Below are 15,962 nucleotides of genomic sequence, written 5' to 3' on the forward strand. Positions count from 1 at the left end.
CACAGTACCTAACTGGCTTGGAGGAGGGTCATAGGGGGAGGAGCCAGTGCACACCACCTGATCGGAAAGCTTTACTTTTGTGCCCTGTCTCCTGCGGAGCCGCTATTCCCCATGGTCCTTTCAGGAACCCCAGCATCCACTACGGACTCCGAGAAATAGAATTATTGGTAAGTAAATTCTTATTTTTTTCACAGTTTGTCTACTTTTTTGTCCTTGTTTTTTTTTTACAGTCTTTTGTCATTGTTTGTGAGTGAGTGAGTGAGTGAGTGAGCGTGTGTGTTGGCTGTGTGGTGTGTAGTAGTAGGAGTAGTGGAGGAGTGTGTTTTGTGTTTTGATTTTTCAGTGTTTTTTGTTGTTTGTCATGTCAGACTCAGAGGTCAGTGTGGTGGCGGAGGTTAGTGAGGTGGAGGCTGGTAGTGAGGTGGAGGCTGGTAGTGAGGTGGAGGCTGTTAGTGAGGTGGAGGGGGGTAGTGAGAGGGAGGAGGTTAGTGAGGAGGAGGAGGAGGGGGTGCCTGTTGCTGTATTTTCCAGTGATAGTGATGGTGTTGTGGCTCCGCAGCCACGCACCACTACCAAGACTGGCAGGAATATAAAGTTCAGCTATGCTGAAAACATGGCTTTGGTGCGTGAGCTGATGAAGCACCATCGCCAATTGTTTGGTCAGGATGCTGGCAAGGTGTCCTCCCGCAGGAAGTCTGTCCTGTGGGGGCAAGTAATACTTGCCGTGAATAGTGAGGGTGTGGTGAGGCGGACTGAGGACACGTGCCGCAAGAGGTTTTATGATATAAAGCGGCGTGTCAAGGCCAAGATGGCCAAAGAGGCCAAATCTGCAAGAAAAACCGGAGGTGGCCCCCCTTTCCGGGCCACCTATCGGGACTGGGAGGAGCCTGTGCGGGCATTGATTCCTGCCGAAGTGGTGTCTGCTACTCATGTCCGGGATTCGGACCGACCCACGCAGGATGGTAAGTTTGATGTGTTATATTTTTATTTAAATGTCCTCTAAATGTTGTAAATTTCATTTTTAAAGGGTAAAGGATGCATAAATTGTGTTTCACATATTGCAGGCCTATGCACCCCTAAGGTGTGTTTGTGTTTAGAATGTGCTTTTTTCACCTTGCATTGGCTGTTTGTTAAATTTAATATTGCGCAAAAACATGTGCAATGGCTTTTTAATTTTAAAAAAAAAAAGATTTTTTTTTGACGATATTGCTTGGACATCTGTGTTGTCTGCTTATTTTAAAAAGATTTTTGTATTTATTTACTTCTGAAAAATGGTGCAATTATTTCAACATTAAATTTGTGAAACATTTGCAAGTAGTAAATCTCTGCAATATCTGAGGCATAATTCTAAAATGTAACAGATTTATTGTGTGCAACATCATGTACATTTGGATATACACCACAAAATAATGAAGCTTGAAGCTCTTAATCAGAAATTATTTGTTTATCCAATACCTAATAGATGGTTACAGTACAATAAGGCTTTGCAGGGGTTTTTTTTACACAAAGCATGGTAATAATGTTTGGTACACTTTTTCAACAGTCCCACAGACCAGCCGGCCAGACAGGCCTCAGACAAGTCAGGATGAGGCTGGGATTGCAGGTAAGACTTCAGTGTAGTCACATATTCTGCAAACACATAGAAGTACAAAATATTAATGTTTATATTTTCACATAGGTTCTGCTTCTGGAAGCCGACCTCCTGTAAGGCGCCCATCACAGGGCTTGGGCCACTTACCCAGGAGGCCAAGTAAGACACGGCGTCTTGGCTCGGAATCTGCGGCTCCATCATCCCCACCCAGGCGACGACTTTCGGCAGTGTCACCCCAGCCACCACTGGCACTATTGGCGAGTTCGCAGAGTGATGAGCCCCGATCCCCTCAGTTATCTGGTGAGTAAAAACAGAAATTAAACACATAGGCAATAATATACACAGTACAGTTAATATGTTGTTAGTTGGTTTTGAGATTACATGTTTTCCAGAACAAGCAATGTGATGTTACGTCTTCAATTGCTAAAGGTGAAAAAAAAATTTTTTATAAGGTCTTAGTGGATGTTCTCGACAACATCATTTTTAATAAATATCAGAATTTTTTTAAAATTTGGCCCACACACGTGCACATTTAAATAAAATAACAATAAAATTCCAAAAAAAAAACAGCATCCACAACATTATAGTGTTCACACATCTCCCCTGTCCAGTATGTAGATGGCTTACTTGCTCCGCTCCTCTGGACTATCCAGGTAAGTAGTCTATATCGTGGTCAGGGGAGGGAATCTAACAGTGTAATGCTGTGGAGGGGAGTTAGTTAGGTGAGGATTATGCAAATCTGTCTATGTGGCCGCCTGTGTTGGTATATATGTTTTTGAGCATAAAAAACATTATAAGTTTATAAAATCAACGCCAAAAAGTAAAAAAATGGAGTATTATGAATGTAGTAATGTGTAGAAGTAGCCTTGCAAAAAATTTACAAATAAACATTGCATGTTGGCCACCCCATACAGAGCCCAGCTTGATGGCCGACGTGGACCAGCAGGGACAAGACCAACAGGCAACCATCACACTGCAACTTACACCTGTTGACCCAAGCCAGCCAATACAGCTGCAGGATATCCCCCAAGCCTCCATCAGTCCACAACTGGCACAAGCTCCGCCCCCAAGCCAAATACCAGATGATTTTTGGGCCAGTTGGACAAGCCAACAGGCCCAAAGCAATGCCAGCCTGACCGCACATACACAACACCTTGCCAGTCTGCCCCATCATCTACCGCGTATTAGTCGCAACTCGGGCAGACTGATTGTACAAGTAGGGCGAATGGCAACCTCAATGGAGCAAATAAGGGCTGACAACAGCCAAATGCTTGCTCATTTATCGCGCATCATAGATGAGCAACAGCGCCATCAGCAGGCACTCGTTCAGCTCATTCAGCACAACCAAGTGGTGAATGAGTCGTTATCCAGGATTGTAGCCAGCCACACTGCAACCAACACTCAGCTGATTGCAAGCCTTAATAATTTGAGCAGCAATATTTCAGTGATGGGAGCTCACCAAGTAACCTCCAGCTCGGGGACCACGACCCCTATCCAAACGCCAGTAACCTCCCCTGTTCGGCGTTCCTCCAGAGCACGTGCCAGTGAGCCAGCACAAAGCTCAGCACCCAGCACACACAAGCGGAAAAAATAAACCCAATGTGATTGGCAAAATAAAAATTTGTATTTGACAAACACACAACTTCCTGTGTCCGTCTCAAACATTGTCGAAGCTGCTCTGTATGTATGTATGTTTTTCATGGGTAATGACTGAAAATGTATTTTTAGCATAAACTAAGTACAATGGACACACCACTATAAACTACAAACAGTAAGTAACAAAACACACAATAGAAAGTAGTGCAAAGTGTTTAGTCAAGGATAATTACAGCCTACTAAAACTGACCTGAAAAATAGCGCAGGATCACTTCTTGCCGTACCTGCCTCCCTACATATGTACTCACACTGTCACCAGATGGGTCTAACTCCTCTGCTTGCCGACTGCTTTCTCCCTCATCATGTGCCAGATGTTGGGTTAAACACAGATTATGGAGAAAACAGCAGCAGAACACAATTCTAGTCACCTTTGAGGGACTATACAACAAAAGGCCAGCAGATTTATCCAGACACCGAAACCGTGACTTCAGCACACCAAAACATCTTTCTATCACATTCCGCGTAGCCTTATGTGCATGATTGTAACTGTGTTCAGCAGGAGAATCAGGTTGGGACAATGGAGTAAGGAGCCAAGAGTAGCAGCCGTAACCCCCATCACCTGAAAAACAGATATAGTCCACATTAGTACATATGTTAGATTATTCTTTCACCTAATCATAACTTGAGTTTGTGGATAAAAGACATACACACAAAACATTTTAAACATACCCAACAGCCAGCCATCAGGCATTTGTCCGTCCTCAAATTTATCGAAGAGCGATGACTGACTGAGGATGAAGGAGTCATGGCAGCCACCAGGGTAACCTGCAACAACACTCATAATTTTTAAGTTTGCATCACAGACCACCTGGACATTAGTTGATTGGGACAGATGTCTATTAGTATATATATATTGGCGGCCCTTAGGTGATCTCAGCTGAACGTGTGTGCAATCTATGGCCCCCAGCACATTGGGCATGCCAGCAAGCTCATAGAAAGCTACCCTGACAGCACTCCACTCCGACTCCTCGGTAGGGAAGCAGATTGAGGCATTAATGTGTGGCTCCAACACATCCAAAACCTGAGTGGACATTAAAGAAGCTAAGGTGAGTGTCATGTTAGGTATTCTCTACAATACTGTGTTGTTTGAACTTACAGAAGCAACACTTAGACATAACCGCCTATGTATTTTTAGACTCACCTGCATCAAATATCTGGAAAAGGTGGGCTGTGAGATACCAATGACGTCGCCTGCCACAGCCTGGAAGCTCCCAGTAGCCATAAAGTGTAACACAGCCAGGAGTTTGTGTAGGCCTGAGACAGAGCGAGAGCGTGCTGTCTCAGGGTCTATGCCCAGTTTGACAAGGTCATACAGGTGGAAAATGTTGTTTCTATTTAGGCGGAACATCTGTATGACCCTATCATCGGACAATGCATTTAAGTTTAAACGCCCTCTAAAAAAACGAGGCTGGCGCAGCCTCCGCGGTACCTGGACAACCTGTTGACCATGTTCACTTACCTGGGCCTGATTCCTGGAAGCCTCATGGAGCAGTCTAAGGTATCCCACAGCAAACAAAAAATCATTGCCACACACCACAGCCGCCATTTCAGAGTGAGAGAAGTTCAAAATGTGCCTGGAACACTTTTATAGGGCCAAACATTCAGGTGTGAGTAATGGATAATTGAGTACACATGTAAACACGCTTTTCAAATGCTGGCGCGTTTTTTTTTAGGAAAAAATTACGATTTGTAATTTTTCGCGGCCGCGAATGCATTTTCACGGCAGCAATTACAATTACGAATGGTTAGTAAATGACCGAGATTCATATCTAAACATGGCGTAATTTGACCGATGGTGTATTCATTCGTAATTTTTTACTTGGACTTGCAAAAAATTACGAATGCCCTCATCTCTGCCGTGATTAGTGTTTAGTAAATTACCGAGATGACACTTTGAAGAAAAAACGGCATCTCGGTCAAAATCGGGAGCTTAGTAAATTTCCCCCCAAATGTAAAGCATCTTTTTTCCTTTTTTTTTTAACGTTTACTTTTTTATACACCCTGTGCTGTACTGTCCAATCAAGTTTAGAGTGTTATTTCATGATTTATTGATCTTATCTTTATTTTATATACTGCTACAAATAGCATTCTATGTCTGTGACATATTTGCATGTACTTTAACCCACTCTGTGTCATATATAAGTTGTTATTAGATATGGCCAGTCTGTTCATGACACTTTCACCCAGCGGGGACCTGACAGCGACTCAAAGTCTTCACTGAAGCCGGAAAGGCTGCTCTGGGTCCCCATTGCCGACATCGTAAATGCCGACAACCGGAATCCCGAACATAAGTATACCGGTAGGGTTAGGGTTAGACTGTGGGGGAAGGTTAGGGTTGGGCTGTGGGTAGAGAGGGTTTGGGTTAGGCTGCGGGGAGGGAAGGTTAGGGTTAGGCTGCGGGAGAGAGGATTATGGTTAGGCTGCAGGGAGGGGAGGTTAGGGTTAGGCTGCGGGGAGGTTAGGGTTAGGCTGCGGGGAGGGGAGGTTAGGGTTAGGCTGCGGGGAGGTTAGGGTTAGGCTGCGGGGAGGGGAGGTTTGGGTTAGGCTGCAGGAGAGAGGATTAGGGTTAGGCTGCAGGGAGGGGAGGTTAGTGTTAGGCTGCGGGGAGGTTAGGATTAAGCTGCGGGGAGGGGATGTTACGGTTAGGCTGCTGGGAGTTGAGGTTAGGGTTAGGCAGCTAGTTGGGAGGGCTAGGGGAAGGGTTGGGATTAGCGTTACCTGCCTCCTACATCCCTGTTGGGATTTCAAGCAGTTGGGATGCTGGTGTTAGAATTCTGTCCACCGGCATCCTAACTGCCTATCCCTTCTACAGGCCTGGTGTCATTTTCCAAGCCGTATGTTTGCCATGGACAGATCAACTTCCCAGATTTAAGACTTTCCAAAAGTTAAGATACATCAGAGGTATTACAAGGGGAGAGCATGCTGCACCCGGATGTCACCCTTCCAGGGAGTGACACCAAAATGCCGTCTCCTCTGCAGTGACAGGAGCCGGGTACTGCAGTGTGACATTATGCTGCAGTACTGGCAGTGCAGACACTGGCCTCCAGGAGCAGCACAGCATCCCCCATCCCCCCATCATAGTGACGTGATTGGGGATTCCCATTTTCAACGTCCTTTATAGTTACTGTAGCTGCATATTAAAACATATTAACATTTATCTCACAGCTAGTGACAAAATGAAACTTTAGGGCAGTGCTTCCCAAACTGGGCATTACTGATCCACCCAGAACGCATCCCCCCACCCCGGAGTAACATAATCAGGGGCTTCCCCTGCGAGGCCACGCCCCCTTTAGTGATGTCAGTGGGACTCCCATGAGGTCATGCCTCTTTCAGCAAAGCCACACCCCCTTTTCAAGCACGCAAGAGGTTACTTGGCCGCACCGGGTGTTTTTTTCTCTGGTTTATCGGTGGGATTGTACCCCGCTGTTTTACTAAAGCCCAAACTGATGGAAAGCTGCAGAGAAGCCAGACTTTAGAAAACAATTGAACATTGGCTCACTATCAATATTTTGCAATTAGACAATTCTCTGATGGGGGATATAGTATTTTATTAATACATTGCTGAGATATTATTTTATTTTTTTAGTGAGGAATATTATATAATAATTATATTAAAGTGGTATTACTAATTAATTGTTAATTGGAATTTAAAAATATTTTTTGTTTTTATACTGGCGGGGAAGCATTTATTATTTTATGGCTATATAACTGGTGCTCACATAATAAGATAAGAAACACATCCTCGTCTTTAAAAACATTTTGATACTCAGCTAGGCAGTCCCATCAGAGCTGTCCCTTAACACACAGACAGGCTCGATAGGCATATCTCTAATGCAGCTAAACTCCAGTTGGCTACGGATTGGGAGAAAGCATCTCCCCTCTTTGACTGTGATGAATAATAATATATAGTACGTGGCAGGGTCGGACTGGCCCACAGGGGTACAGGGGAAACCACCGGTGGGCCCCACTGCCTGGGGCCCCACTCCTTCCTCTAGGGATCAGATCAGGTGCCAGACTGTGCACTTGTATTATTCATGTTAAATGTCATGACTAAGTTTTTGTGAACCCGGTGCTAGCGAAGTCTGCGCGGGCGACTGGAGGACTACACGAATACCACCACTGACCTGGTTTGGAAGTGTTGTGGACTCGGGGTCTCTTCCGGTGACTGGGAAGAGGAACCGCGGCAGAGATGGCCGAATCCAGGTTCTCCTCATGCAGGATGAGGTCGGCAGACAGGAAGCACGTGTGGGCGCTGAAGGTCTCCTGAAAGACAGAACTGGAAAGGCGCTGATGAATCAGTGAAGAATGACAGGTACAACTGTGCTAAAGGGCACGGGGTGCTTGGGGACACTGAGATGCTTGGAGACACTGAGGTGCTTGGAGACACTGAGGTGCTTGGAGACACTGAGGTGCTTGGAGACACTGAGGTGCGTAGAAGCACTGAGGTGCGTAGAGGCACTGAGGTGCGTAGAGGCACTGAGGTGCGTGGAGGCACTGAGGTGATTGGAGGCACGGAGGTACTGAGGCACGGAGGTGCTGGAAGCACGGAGGTACTGAGGCACGGAGGCACGGAGGTGCTGGAAGCACGGAGATGCTGAGGCACGGAGGTGCTGAGGCACGGAGGTGCTGGAAGCACGGAGGTACTGAGGCACGGAGGTGCTGAAAGCACGGAGGTGCTGAGGCACGGAGGTGCAGAGGCACGGAGGTGCAGAGGCACGGAGGCACGGAGGTGCTGGAAGCACGGAGGTACTGAGGCACGGAGGTGCTGGAAGCACGGAGGTACTGAGGCACGGAGGTGCTGGAAGCACGGAGGTGCAGAGGCACGGAGGTGCAGAGGCACGGAGGTGCTGGAAGCACGGAGGTACTGAGGCACGGAGGTGCTGAAAGCACGGAGGTGCTGAGGCACGGAGGTGCAGAGGCACGGAGGCACGGAGGTGCTGGAAGCACGGAGGTACTGAGGCACGGAGGTGCTGGAAGCACGGAGGTACTGAGGCACGGAGGTGCTGGAAGCACGGAGGTGCAGAGGCACGGAGGTGCAGAGGCACGGAGGTGCAGAGGTGCTGGAAGCACGGAGGTACTGAGGTACTGGGATACGGGAGCTCTGGAGATCACAACCTTAGGGAGCTCAGCTAGAATGCTCACACATAGCTGTGTGTGACACAAGGAACTGGCCCAGATTCTAACTCAGCCTCCTGATTTATACTTCCTGGTCCTTGATGATTGGTGAGCAGGATTAGGTGATGCAGACAGTCTCAGGCTGGCAGAGGATTGGACAACTCTGGGTCAGGTGAACAGACACTGTCATGTGACTACTCTAGCCAAGGCTGTGATGTAGAATGAGGCCTAGCAGGCCGAGAGAACACTGAAGCCTGGACTTCTGCAAAACACAGGATGCTGGCTTTTAGACCTAAAGTTCAGATTACTGAATTCAGCCTCACACAGGAGATCACCACAGGTGGAGCTAATTAACTAGAGAACTCAGGAAAACTCATAGTGCTGACAAGCTGTATAACTCCGTGAGTGAAAGGACACAGGATCCAGGACAGATGGCAGGGGTAAGTCACCAAATATAAAACCTACAGTCAGGATTGTGACAGTATCCCCCTCTTCAAGGGTGGACTCCGGACACCCATCTTAAATCTTAGAGGAACTTGAGAAATTCATACAGAAGAATTTAGGACCTTCGTTGATGCCTCTTCTTCTTACGGGAACGTTTGGTTTTGACCAAGGACAGCGGGATCTCCTGTAAAGAAAAACCTTCCTTAGAAAACATGGGGCCTCCCAAGAAAGGAGTAGCATCATGAACTGGATCAAATTCAGAGTCTGAGTCCAAGTCTAATGGAAGATATGAATCTCCCATAGATACACCGTTTGCAGATGAAAAGGAGGTGCACTGGAGTTTTAAATTCTCTGGGCTAGGAGAGACTCCAACATGAGCAATTTTAATGGTCGGATTCTTACCGAAGGAGATTCTTAGATTATCCCTGGGAGGACAGCACAAACTTCCTTCTGCATTCCCTTTAGAGCAGGATATCTTTACCGAGTCAGATTCCATAGGTTTAGGACCAAATTCTTTAACCACAGCATTACTAAAAGTCTGTAAGTCATGGAACACAGGATCATTACTCTCAAAAAGCATGTTGGCCCACTCCAAAGCTCTTCCTCTGAATGCCAGGAACAGATATCGAGTAACGTTGGAAGGAGTTACTGCACCTGAAGGATCAGACTCCATCCGAGAGAGAAATTGTTCAACCAGAGCGGCGTATTGCAGTAAATCTCCATCGAAGTAAATAGGTGGTAAATCATCAGACGAAAGCTTAGAGGCTGAAACTGGAGAAATCTTTGACTGGACGAGTAGGACTGGATTGGATCCGAGGATACTTGAATTGGCTGGAACCAAAGGAGACTGACCAGGCTGGTCCTGGAGTAACACTGGACCGGCTGGAACCGGAACGAACTGACCAGGCGGAGCCTGGAGTATTGCTGGACCGGCTGGAACCGGGACGGACTGACCAAGCTGGGCCTGGAGTATTGCTGGACCGGCTGGAACCGGGACGGACTGAGCCCTTTCTTCACGGGGCTGAACTAAGGCAGGAGCCCCCTCTTCACGGGGCTGGGCTGAGGCAAGAGCCCCCACTTCACGGGGCTGGGCTGAGGCAAGAGCCCCCACTTCACGGGGCTGGGCTGAGGCAAGAGCCCCCACTTCACGGGGCTGGGCTGAGGCAAGAGCCCCCACTTCACGGGGCTGGGCTGAGGCAAGAGCCCCCACTTCACGGGGCTGGGCTGAGGCAAGAGCCCCCACTTCACGGGGCTGGGCTGAGGCAAGAGCCCCCACTTCACGGGGCTGGGCAGCACTCTGTAGACTCTCTGGCTGGGCAACACTCTGTAGACTATCTGGCTGGGCAGCACTCTGAAGACTCTCTGGCTGGGCAGCACTCTGAAGACTCTCTGGCTGGGCAGCACTCTGAAGACTCTCTGGCTGGGCAGCACTCTGAAGACTCTCTGGCTGGGCAGCACTCTGAAGACTCTCTGGCTGGGCAGCGCTCTGAAGTCTCTCTGGCTGGGCAGCGCTCTGAAGTCTCTCTGGCTGGGCAGCGCTCTGAAGTCTCTCTGGCTGGGCAGCGCTCTGAAGTTTCTCTGGCTGGGCAGCGCTCTGAAGTCTCTTTGGCTGGGCAGCGCTCTGAAGTCTCTCTGGCTGGGCAGCGCTCTGAAGTCTCTCTGGCTGGGCAGCGCTCTGTAGACTCTCTGAACCCCTCACTGGGGCTGAAGATACGGACGCCCCCCCTGGGGCTGGACACTCTGAAGACGCCCCTCCTGGGGCTAGACACTTTGAAGACGCCCCTCCTGGGGCTGGACACTCTGAAGACGCCCCTCCTGGGGCTGGACACTCTGAAGACGCCCCTCCTGGGGCTGGACACTCTGAAGACGCCCCTCCTGGGGCTGGACACTCTGAAGACGCCCCTCCTGGGGCTGGACACCCGGACTCCTCTGTGACTCTAAATGGCTTGAATATTCTTCTCTGGACACCCAACTTGGGATAAGGTCTTTTAATCACCGGACCCCAGTCATAAATTTGAGTCTCTTTCAGAGTAGCCATCTTGATACCCCCGTCAGCAGTAGCAGGATCGGCTACTGTGGATGACTTGTAGACATGAGCACTGTGATACTGAGATTTGTCACCATTCCCTGGCTTGCGAAGAATGCAGTCTTTAACAAAATGACCGTAATTTCCACAGTAAAGACAGAGGTGTAGCTCCCTACGCCGCTGACGCTCAGCTTCAGAGAGCTTGGGCCGTGGATAGCTCTGATGAACAACTTTTCCTTGCACAGAGGAAGAGACTCTATTAACTGATTGGGACAAAACAGGATCAACAACGTTGGTAGTATTCCTGAGGAGATCAGGCATCACAGAGAGAATACTAGGCAAAAGTTCTTGTAACTGTAGTAACATCTGGTAGAAAATCTGCAGTTGGTCAGGAGTCTTAGAGCAGAAGGTCAGAGAATCTCTGGAGAAAGAATTCCGCTGCAGACACTGTGCCAATTGATGCTGAGTCGACTCCAGACCTTTCAAGCGTCCTGCAATATTGCTTAGGAGGTCCTGCGTCAGACAAACACTTTCGGCCGGGTCCATGGGGCCAGTTCCTACTGTCATGACTAAGGTTTTGTGAACCCGGTGCTAGCGAAGTCTGCGCGGGCGACTGGAGGACTACACGAATACCACCACTGACCTGGTTTGGAAGTGTTGTGGACTCGGGGTCTCTTCCGGTGACTGGGAAGAGGAACCGCGGCAGAGATGGCCGAATCCAGGTTCTCCTCATGCAGGATGAGGTCGGCAGACAGGAAGCACGTGTGGGCGCTGAAGGTCTCCTGAAAGACAGAACTGGAAAGGCGCTGATGAATCAGTGAAGAATGACAGGTACAACTGTGCTAAAGGGCACGGGGTGCTTGGGGACACTGAGATGCTTGGAGACACTGAGGTGCTTGGAGACACTGAGGTGCTTGGAGACACTGAGGTGCTTGGAGACACTGAGGTGCTTGGAGACACTGAGGTGCGTAGAAGCACTGAGGTGCGTAGAGGCACTGAGGTGCGTAGAGGCACTGAGGTGCGTGGAGGCACTGAGGTGATTGGAGGCACTGAGGTGCTGGAAGCACGGAGGTACTGAGGCACGGAGGTGCTGGAAGCACGGAGGTACTGAGGCACGGAGGCACGGAGGTGCTGGAAGCACGGAGATGCTGAGGCACGGAGGTGCTGAGGCACGGAGGTGCTGAGGCACGGAGGTGCTGGAAGCACGGAGGTACTGAGGCACGGAGGTGCTGAGGCACGGAGGTGCAGAGGCACGGAGGCACGGAGGTGCTGGAAGCACGGAGGTACTGAGGCACGGAGGTGCTGGAAGCACGGAGGTACTGAGGCACGGAGATGCTGGAAGCACGGAGGTGCTGAGGCACGGAGGTGCAGAGGCACGGAGGTGCTGGAAGCACGGAGGTACTGAGGCACGGAGGTGCTGAAAGCACGGAGGTGCTGAAAGCACGGAGGTGCTGAGGCACGGAGGTGCAGAGGCACGGAGGTGCAGAGGCACGGAGGCACGGAGGTGCTGGAAGCACGGAGGTACTGAGGCACGGAGGTGCTGGAAGCACGGAGGTACTGAGGCACGGAGGTGCTGAGGCACGGAGGTGCAGAGGCACGGAGGTGCTGGAAGCACGGAGGTACTGAGGTACTGGGATACGGGAGCTCTGGAGATCACAACCTTAGGGAGCTCAGCTAGAATGCTCACACATAGCTGTGTGTGACACAAGGAACTGGCCCAGATTCTAACTCAGCCTCCTGATTTATACTTCCTGGTCCTTGATGATTGGTGAGCAGGATTAGGTGATGCAGACAGTCTCAGGCTGGCAGAGGATTGGACAACTCTGGGTCAGGTGAACAGACACTGTCATGTGACTACTCTAGCCAAGGCTGTGATGTAGAATGAGGCCTAGCAGGCCGAGAGAACACTGAAGCCTGGACTTCTGCAAAACACAGGATGCTGGCTTTTAGACCTAAAGTTCAGATTACTGAATTCAGCCTCACACAGGAGATCACCACAGGTGGAGCTAATTAACTAGAGAACTCAGGAAAACTCATAGTGCTGACAAGCTGTTTAACTCCGTGAGTGAAAGGACACAGGATCCAGGACAGATGGCAGGGGTAAGTCACCAAATATAAAACCTACAGTCAGGATTGTGACAGTAAATATGTTGCATTACACCGCACAAGTCTATTGTGTATTTCAAGCCTCTGTGGGGGTTGGTCACACCCCCTTTGTAGGCTGACCACACCCCTAAGGATGGGCCCCTATTACTGCATTCCCCCGGTGGGCCCTTCATGCCCCAGTCCGACACTGGTACGTGGTATCCATGGAATACCTTACTAGCTTTCTGCATGATAACATGGTGCTATTCCATTGGGTCTGGGCTCCATGGTACCAAGAATTATCAAAGTAACTGTATCTATGGGAAGTAGTTATGTGACCGGCGAGCCACCGAGCTCACCGCGTGGCGAGCGCAGCGAGCCCGCAAGGTGCTCTGTTGCGCTGTCCCCCCACCCCCAACGGGATTCTGCTGCCGGGATCCCGCGTTCGGTATGTTGACTGCCAGGATCCCGGGCACACGTATCTACCTCCTTATTCAAAACATGATAATTGTCTCCATTATAAGTGTATTGTGATTCCTTGCCTTCTGATTGGCCAGATAGAAGCAGCAGTTGTGCGTCAGTTCTATGGTTCTATGATGGTTTGCTCTCAATCCCATTATGTAAACCACCACAAAATTGATGTAAAACAGATGGACATTGACGGCGGTTTACAAAACCCCATGAAAATGTGTTTGTTACTGGCGTGTTTTGTAGCTGTCATGTGAAATGATTTATTACTTTTTTATGTAGTTAGAATTTGTGTATTTTATATAACTAGTTCCTGATACAGGACAGCTGTTTACCATGGCTAAAAATAAATGTTGTTACTAAGTTTTGCTACTACTGAAGCAGCAATCTGACGTAGGGGGGTTATAGTTCATATAGTACAAAAGTGGGATTACTACTTCATTGCAGCACAAGACTCTTACAGAGACCTAAAGCTACAGGGGTATGGATCACAGAGTCCACCCTAATTAGGTAGACAGTCATTAGATCGACCACTATTAGTCAACATGGCAAAGGTTGACATGATCAAAAGGTCAACATGTGAAAGGTCATCATGGTCAAAAGGTCAGCACAGGAAAAGGTTGACAGGGACAAAAGGTCCACAAACCCTTGCATGGGAAGCGGTTTCGGGCAGGTTACTATACCCAATCGTAGTCCACGCGGATGGTAAAGTATGAAAAAGGTTAACTCCCAAAAGATGTGTCGACCATATGTGTGTTGCGTATTTGCCACTGTCGACCTTTTGTACCCGTCGACCATAAGCACTGGCGACCTTTTACATGTTGACATAATGACAATGTCAACCTATTGTCCATGTCAATCTAATGTATGTCGACCATTAGCAATCAACCTATTGTCTGTCGACCTAAATAATGTCGATTTGTCATCCAGATACCCAGCTACAGAAGACAATTATATGGCCCCGAGTGGATACTGTTATCATGCAGTGTAGTGACCTCCAGCATCAGAGAGGCCTTGACATTTGGCCTGGAGGCTTACCATATGTTTGCAAATATATGTAACTAAGATCTCTGAGTTATCTACTACCATGTAGTTTTTCAAATCGTATTGCTAATTCTACTTGGTGTGCTGGGAAATATCTGTTTTGTGCACTTTTCTAGTTTAGAAATAACCTGAGGGGTGCTACTAATTGAGCAGCTTTCATTTTATATTTGCATTTGCCACCCTTGCATCTTTGGATGCATCTATAGATATGTAGATGTCTGCAAGCTGCGCAAATTGCATATTTTATCATCCATATATTATATTAGTGCAGTGGCGGAGCGAGGCTTACTGGCACCCTGTGATGTCACAGGAGGAGGCGGGGCACCTGGAAGAAGAAAGCTTTAGACGTCTCTACACACTGCAAGATGCAGGCCCGAAGTGTTCTTTGGATGCTCCAAGCAGCAATGTGGCAGTGCTACTGGCCGCAGGGTTCATACAACGACACCCTGTGTCCAGTAGGGTACCGTGGGGTGTTCCTCACGCTCTGCTGGCCAAATGCAGGAGCCGTGGTGTAGCAACATTGCAAAACCCAGAGCCCTGTGCCTTGGCCAACTGCAACACTGGCACAACCCACCCTATGGCCCTGCACCTGCGTTTTGGAAGAAAATGTGTCCATCTGTACATCAGCCCTATAATCAGAAAGAAAACCATACATCATATATTTTCTGGGAATATTACCAGTAACAATACAGAATAATATACTTGAGTATGATATTGGGGGTCATTCCGAGTTGATCGTAGCTGTGCTAAATTTAGCACAGCTACGATCATTCACACTGACATGCGGGGGGACGCCCAGCACAGGTCTAGTCCGCCCCGCATGTCAGTGCCCCCCCCCCCCCCCCCCGCAGAAGTGCAAAGGCATCGCACAGCGGCGATGCCTTTGCACTTCAAGAGTAGCTCCCGACCAGCGCAGCTTTAGCGTGCTGGCCGGGAGCTACTCATCGCGATGTCACGCAGCTGCTGCGGCCCGCCCCAGATCCCATGAAACGGCGGCCAAATGCCGCCGTTCCGCCCCCTCCCACCCAGCGATCGCCTCTGCCTTCGGCCGTCTGGCATGCGCCGGCACACTACGGCGCCGGTGCATGCGCAGTAGGGACCAGTTCGCTCTGCTGCGACAAAGAGCAGCGAGCGAACGGGTCAAAATGACCCCCATAGTTCCACTGAAATTCTAAGCATAAGTTAGAAATGTACAGAGAATCCTCTAGAACCCAGGGCAAAATTATTCTTATCTCTAAAATAGTTTTATTTTATTCCTGTCATGGGCGAGCCACTTGTACCCTCTGCTTCCTGGGTAAATGTCATCTCAGTTTCCTGATTCACACACAAAAGGATCCCGGAATAAAATCTACTAGTTCCCAGAACATTTTAAAAGCTGTTTTGTGTGTAGAATCGTGATGTGTTCACATTGCCGGGAATAATCCACTTCTGGATAGTTCCATTTATATGTGGTTTAAGCAGAAATTCAGGGTTTTTTTTTTTTTTTTTTAATAATTGTTTTTATTGAAGCATCAAAATTAGACAATAATAATA

General features: G+C 48.8%; 1 protein-coding gene and 1 long non-coding RNA gene across 2 annotated transcripts in view; one reads left to right on the top strand and one right to left on the bottom strand.

The window, feature by feature from the left end:
• The first annotated feature begins 623 nt into the window (after positions 1-623).
• On the top strand, positions 624-3,217 carry LOC134911142 (myb-related transcription factor, partner of profilin-like). Its single transcript, XM_063919495.1, has 4 exons — positions 624-962; positions 1,544-1,603; positions 1,679-1,891; positions 2,506-3,217. Exons 1-4 carry the CDS (start codon positions 635-637, stop codon positions 3,183-3,185), a joined length of 1,281 nt encoding a protein of 426 aa, XP_063775565.1. The 5' UTR covers positions 624-634; the 3' UTR covers positions 3,186-3,217.
• LOC134911143 (uncharacterized) overlaps positions 1,426-15,962 on the bottom strand; it is a 57,615-nt gene continuing 43,078 nt past the window's right edge. The window contains exons 3-4 of the long non-coding RNA XR_010176349.1: positions 1,739-1,888; positions 1,426-1,629 (exon numbers count right to left, since the gene is read on the bottom strand). This is a non-coding gene — a long non-coding RNA (uncharacterized LOC134911143). The remainder of the gene's footprint in view (positions 1,630-1,738; positions 1,889-15,962) is intronic.

Source organism: Pseudophryne corroboree, chromosome 4 (assembly GCF_028390025.1).
Source record: "Pseudophryne corroboree isolate aPseCor3 chromosome 4, aPseCor3.hap2, whole genome shotgun sequence".
Classification (NCBI taxonomy): Eukaryota; Metazoa; Chordata; class Amphibia; order Anura; family Myobatrachidae; genus Pseudophryne; species Pseudophryne corroboree.

What these genes read in the sequence shown, in the direction of transcription:
- LOC134911142 (XM_063919495.1), top strand. Translation starts at nt 635, where the DNA reads ATGAAGCACCATCGCCAATTGTTTGGTCAGGATGCTGGCAAGGTGTCC. An exon ending in GGATGAGGCTGGGATTGCAG is followed by an intron (nt 1,604 to 1,678) that starts GTAAGACTTCAG and finishes ATTTTCACATAG; the next exon opens with GTTCTGCTTCTGGAAGCCGA. An exon ending in CCGATCCCCTCAGTTATCTG is followed by an intron (nt 1,892 to 2,505) that starts GTGAGTAAAAAC and finishes CACCCCATACAG; the next exon opens with AGCCCAGCTTGATGGCCGAC.